This window comes from Pteropus alecto, unplaced genomic scaffold, assembly GCF_000325575.1.
Source record: "Pteropus alecto unplaced genomic scaffold, ASM32557v1 scaffold3, whole genome shotgun sequence".
Taxonomy (NCBI): Eukaryota; Metazoa; Chordata; class Mammalia; order Chiroptera; family Pteropodidae; genus Pteropus; species Pteropus alecto.
In genome coordinates, this window is record NW_006442484.1 from 2803512 (window position 1) to 2808236 (window position 4725).

At 38.3% G+C, this 4725-nt stretch overlaps 1 protein-coding gene and 1 pseudogene across 1 annotated transcript in view; one reads left to right on the top strand and one right to left on the bottom strand.

Annotated features, from left to right (window-relative positions):
* CNTNAP5 (contactin associated protein like 5) overlaps positions 1-4725 on the top strand; it is a 716034-nt gene that overhangs the window by 353631 nt on the left and 357678 nt on the right. Inside the window, exon 6 of the mRNA XM_006920991.1 lies at positions 2551-2735. Within this exon, the coding sequence (XP_006921053.1) occupies positions 2551-2735 (185 nt within the window). The remainder of the gene's footprint in view (positions 1-2550; positions 2736-4725) is intronic.
* Positions 3988-4106, bottom strand: LOC112470761 (annotated as a pseudogene).

The window sequence follows — 4725 nt, forward strand, 5'->3', positions numbered from 1 at the left end:
GCTAGTTGTAGGTTTCTGTAGATGACCTTTATCAGGTTCAGCAAATTCTTTTCTAGTTTGCTGATGGTTGCTATCAGGATTCAATACTGAATTTTTTGCAGTGTTTTTTCTTTACCTATTAAAATGACCATGTGTTTTATTATTGCATTTGACCAATCATTAACTCTTGGACAAGTTTTGTTTTATAAATAAAAGAAATAAGAGGCTGTGTGTATGTGTGTGTGTGTAGAGCAGGGGAAGGAGGGTGGGAGAGAGAGAGAACAAGACAGAGAGAGACAGAGAGAGAGAAAGAGAGAGAGAGAGGAAGAGGTGTTCTTTGTTCTGTTTTTCTTACTCTATGACTGATACAACTTTTCACACAACTGCTCAAAAATCCAAGAACTCATCCTTAGGTGAGTCTTTCTATTATTACTTCCACTTCCAATATCCAAGTGATGTGTGGGGTCACTATTTGTTGACATCTTATTTCCTCTTGGAAATTCATCCATTGATCTCTTTACCTAAGCCCCTTTGTCCCTGATCTAGATTACTACCAATCTTACTTTGAGTCTTGCCTTCTATTCAAATTCTCATACAGCAGCCAAAATCACCTTTCTTAAATGTTAATTAGAGTTAGCAATATCTTTTTTAGTAATTCACCAATGGCTCCCATTCCTTAAAGGTACAATACAAGCTGTAACCTCCCACATATTAGCACACTGGTTCTGAATGATATAAACCAGAGCTGTGTGGTCATGGCATTGGGCCATGTGGAATCCGTCTACATTGTTCCAGACTATCCCTCCAAGCCTTGGCATGTGCTTCTCGTAACTGCAACCATATTCCTTTTGGGGGGCCTAACGTATGTATCTAAGGCCTGTTACTGCTCCATAAGGAGGCCTTCACAGCTCTCCACCCTGCATTTCTTTGGCTCACTGAGCTAACCTCTGTATTCCACTGACATACATTTTATGGATTTACTAATTGAGAGTCTCTACATTGGACCTCCACAGGGCAGTGTCTTTTAATTCTATATCTCTTTTATCTACTTTATACATTACCTGTCACTGCGAGCAGCACAGTTATATTTCAATACCTCTTTATAGTAGAAAGGAAGGAAAGAAGGAAAGAAGGAAGGAAGGAAAGAAGGAAAGAAGGAAGGAAGGAAGGAAGGAAGGAAGGAAGGAAGGAAGGAAGGAAAGAGGGAGGGAGGAAGGGAGGGAGAAGAAAAAAAGGAAGGATGGAAGAAAGGAAGGGAAGAGGGAAGAGGAAGGAAGGGAAAGGGGGTAGGAAGGAGTGAGAGAGGTTGAAAGCAAAAGAAAAATGTTAATTCATTAGAATAATTTGATAAATTATGAGAACTCAAAAATCGTGGAATACATAAAGAATAAATCAACAAAATAAAGTCAGCTATTAATTCACTGGCTCTCATTTTTCAATTAGAATAAGTATGATGTCCCACCTCTATAGGAAGTGGTGACTTAGGGGCACAATGAGGGTGAAGTGAGTAGCCTGCAGGAAAATGGCACTTCCTACCCTCTAATGCTACACTGTGAACAAGGCATTATAGTTGTCTGCTAAAACATATATGAAGAGGAGAGGAAAGAGACATTTGGCTTTCAGTTACATTAATATATATATATATAAAAAGCAAGTATATATAGAAATAATCATTAGTGGTATTTAACTGTTCATTTTGCTGTGTCTGAGCCATTCTGCATATCAAAAAATTCTGTGATCTTTTTGACAATAGGGTATAGGCAGGAACTTTTCTAAAATTGAAGAAGGGACAGAGAGGAGGGGAAACCAGGCAGAGCTAATTTAAAAAGTACCTCTCTGCCTAAATATGTCACATCCTCCCAAGGGTTGTCTTCCAAGTTCAACTTAGGTAGAATCAAAACATGTGACCCACGGATGGTCAGAGTGCAAGGGGTCATGTAGGCCTGGATTGGAAGCCTGGCTTCACCTCTGGGACATGCATGCTTAACCTCACTGAGCCTCAGATTCCTTATTTGTGAAGTGTAGATAATAATTTTACCTTAGAGGATTAAAAATAGAGGTTATAAAATTCCTACTTAAGTGCTTTTAATAGAGTAGGTATTTAAAAATGACAGCTAAATGATTTTTTCCTCCCCTTTGGCTTTGCCCACAGATTTACCTAACTCACTGTGCCTACTGCCTTCCCCTTACTTATCCAGTTCATTTTCTTCATTCAAGAGACATTCAAATACAGAGAATGTATATTATTTTTAAATGTCATAACTTCTCTTTTCAATATTATTCATGTGGACATCAGGATAGAATTCTTTTATTATTTAGTTGCTCAAGTCCTGAAAACATGTCATTTTATGTCTAGAAATGGGTGTGCACATCAATTGACTTATAATTTGATCCTGGAATTTCTGAGCAAACCTTGTAATTTCTTCACAAGCCCAGTATAGTTATGGGCCTGTAGAGATCGAATCATCTTTACCTTTAGGGTAGAGAGAGCTGACCTTGCTTGCAGAATATTCTAGTGTTCAAGACTGCCCTCAGGCACAGATGCCATCCTTCTTCCTCTCCCCTTCACAGTTGATAGCAAACCTCGGTTCACCAACAGCCCACCCTTGGCCACCCTGGGCAGCCTCCTGGATGACCAGCACTGGCACTCTGTCCTCATCGAGCGGGTTGGCAAGCAGGTGAACTTCACCGTGGACAAGTACACGCAGCACTTCCGGACCAAGGGAGAGGCGGATGCCTTAGACATAGACTACGAGGTGAGTTGACACTCCCTGCAGATCACAAGCACCTTGCTCAGGATCAGTACAAAAATCAGCAAAAAGAAGAGCAGTAGAGAAAAGATTTGGAGCTCTGACAACTCTCACCCTGGGGCTTATCTTCTCTGTCAAAGCCCAGGAAGCCCAGGAGGAGTTCTTGGAGAGAATCTGAGCAGTGAGCATGGGGAAAATATGTGGACAATAATGGTAATCCACAGGCATCAGCTAATCATGTGCATTTTTAATTCAGCAAGTTTCCTTTATATATTTATTTCTGTTTATACCACCCTGTATTACTGTTTAGTCTCTTGGTTAATTCAATTTCTTTTTTTTCAAAAATCAAGTCAAATTAGCCAAGATAATGGAAGATATAGAAATTATACTAATATAGTTTTCCATGTCAAGTGTACCTCAATAAAAAGGGGATTATTAATTAATAAAATCCAAAGGAATCTAAAATCTGCACTGTAGGCATTCATTTTTACCTTCAGTTCTAAGCAAACTTTTGACTCTAAATGGACAGTTGTTTCTTTCTTACTTTCTTATAGAAGAGACACAGTGACATGCTCCACTGGAACAACAACAACAAAAAAGTTGTTCAAAGTTCTACAAACTGGAAGTCAAGAGTTATCCATCTTTGCTAATAGTTCAGTTTAAAAAGTATACATTGTGCCCTATTGTATACTAGGCTCTGCTCTGGGTAATGAAGGTACAGAAATTACGGAGGCAGAGTCCTTGAGCTGGAGAAGCTTACAGTCTAGTAAGCAGAGTCAGACCAAGAATAAGTGGTGCAGAAAAAGGAGGTGGAGCTACAGTTGAGAGTAGCCCTGGACTCTGTGGGAATACTGGAGAGATGCCACTTGGCTCAACCTAGAAATATGGTAGAGTCTTCTAGCAGAAGAGGTTATCAAGTATCAAAAGAAGAGATGAAGTAGGTCAAAACTGTAGTCCAGGCCAGAGAGCACACTGTGCAAGGCACAGGTCATGAATGTCACAGTCCAGTGTTCATGCGATTTGAAACAACAGACAGACAGTGGTGTGCTGGAGCCAGCTGTTACTGACTAGTGAGGGCCAACTGGTAGACTTTCAGGAATTTTATGTTTCTGGTAAATACAGCCATTATTTTAAAAATAAGTTATATAAACTTAGAATTCAATAAAGTAATTTTTTTTTTTTTTTTTTTAGGGAGGCAACCCTTGGTTGACCTCACAAATTGCAAGGACTTTGTCGGCTTACAATCCCTTATTTTTTAGGCCTACAGCACCTGGTCTTCCTAGGTGGTCTCGCATCCAAGTACTAACCAGGCCTGACCCTGCTTAGCTTCTCAGATCAGACGGGTTCGGGCTTGTTCAGGGTAACGTGGCTATAGACTCAATAAAGTATTTTAATTAATTAATTAATTCTTAATTATTTTACTATATGATATTTGTCTGTCTATCACTCTATGTATGTATTTATATATACTTGAGATTATGTTTTTTTTGTTTTGTTTGTTTTGTTTGTTTTTTTTTTGTTTTTTACTTCTGTATCTGTGTGGTGGAAATGCACTACATTGGGCTGTTATAGTACACCTCTTCCCAATTCTATGTTCAGTAACATTCCTTTGACAGCTTGAAATCCACCATGGTGGGGATATTTACACCATGGATATCAGAAAATGTTATAAATCAGGGTTTGATTTATTGTTTTGTCGATTACCTAGACCAGTGATGGACAAACTATAGATTGCAGGCCAAGTCTAGCTTAAAGTCTGTTTTCCTCCAGCCTACGCATTAAGAAAAAATTTTACATTTTTAAAGGTTGTTAAAAAAATTACGGAATATAAAAAAGAATATGTGATGGAGACTGTGTGTGATTACAGATAAAAGAGTTCAGTGAAAAAGCAACAAAAACAAGAATCAATCGATTATATGAAATTTATAGTAAAGATTATTGTATATTATTATTTGTAAATTGTCTAAGCATTGTTTATATCAGTAATATAATCTTA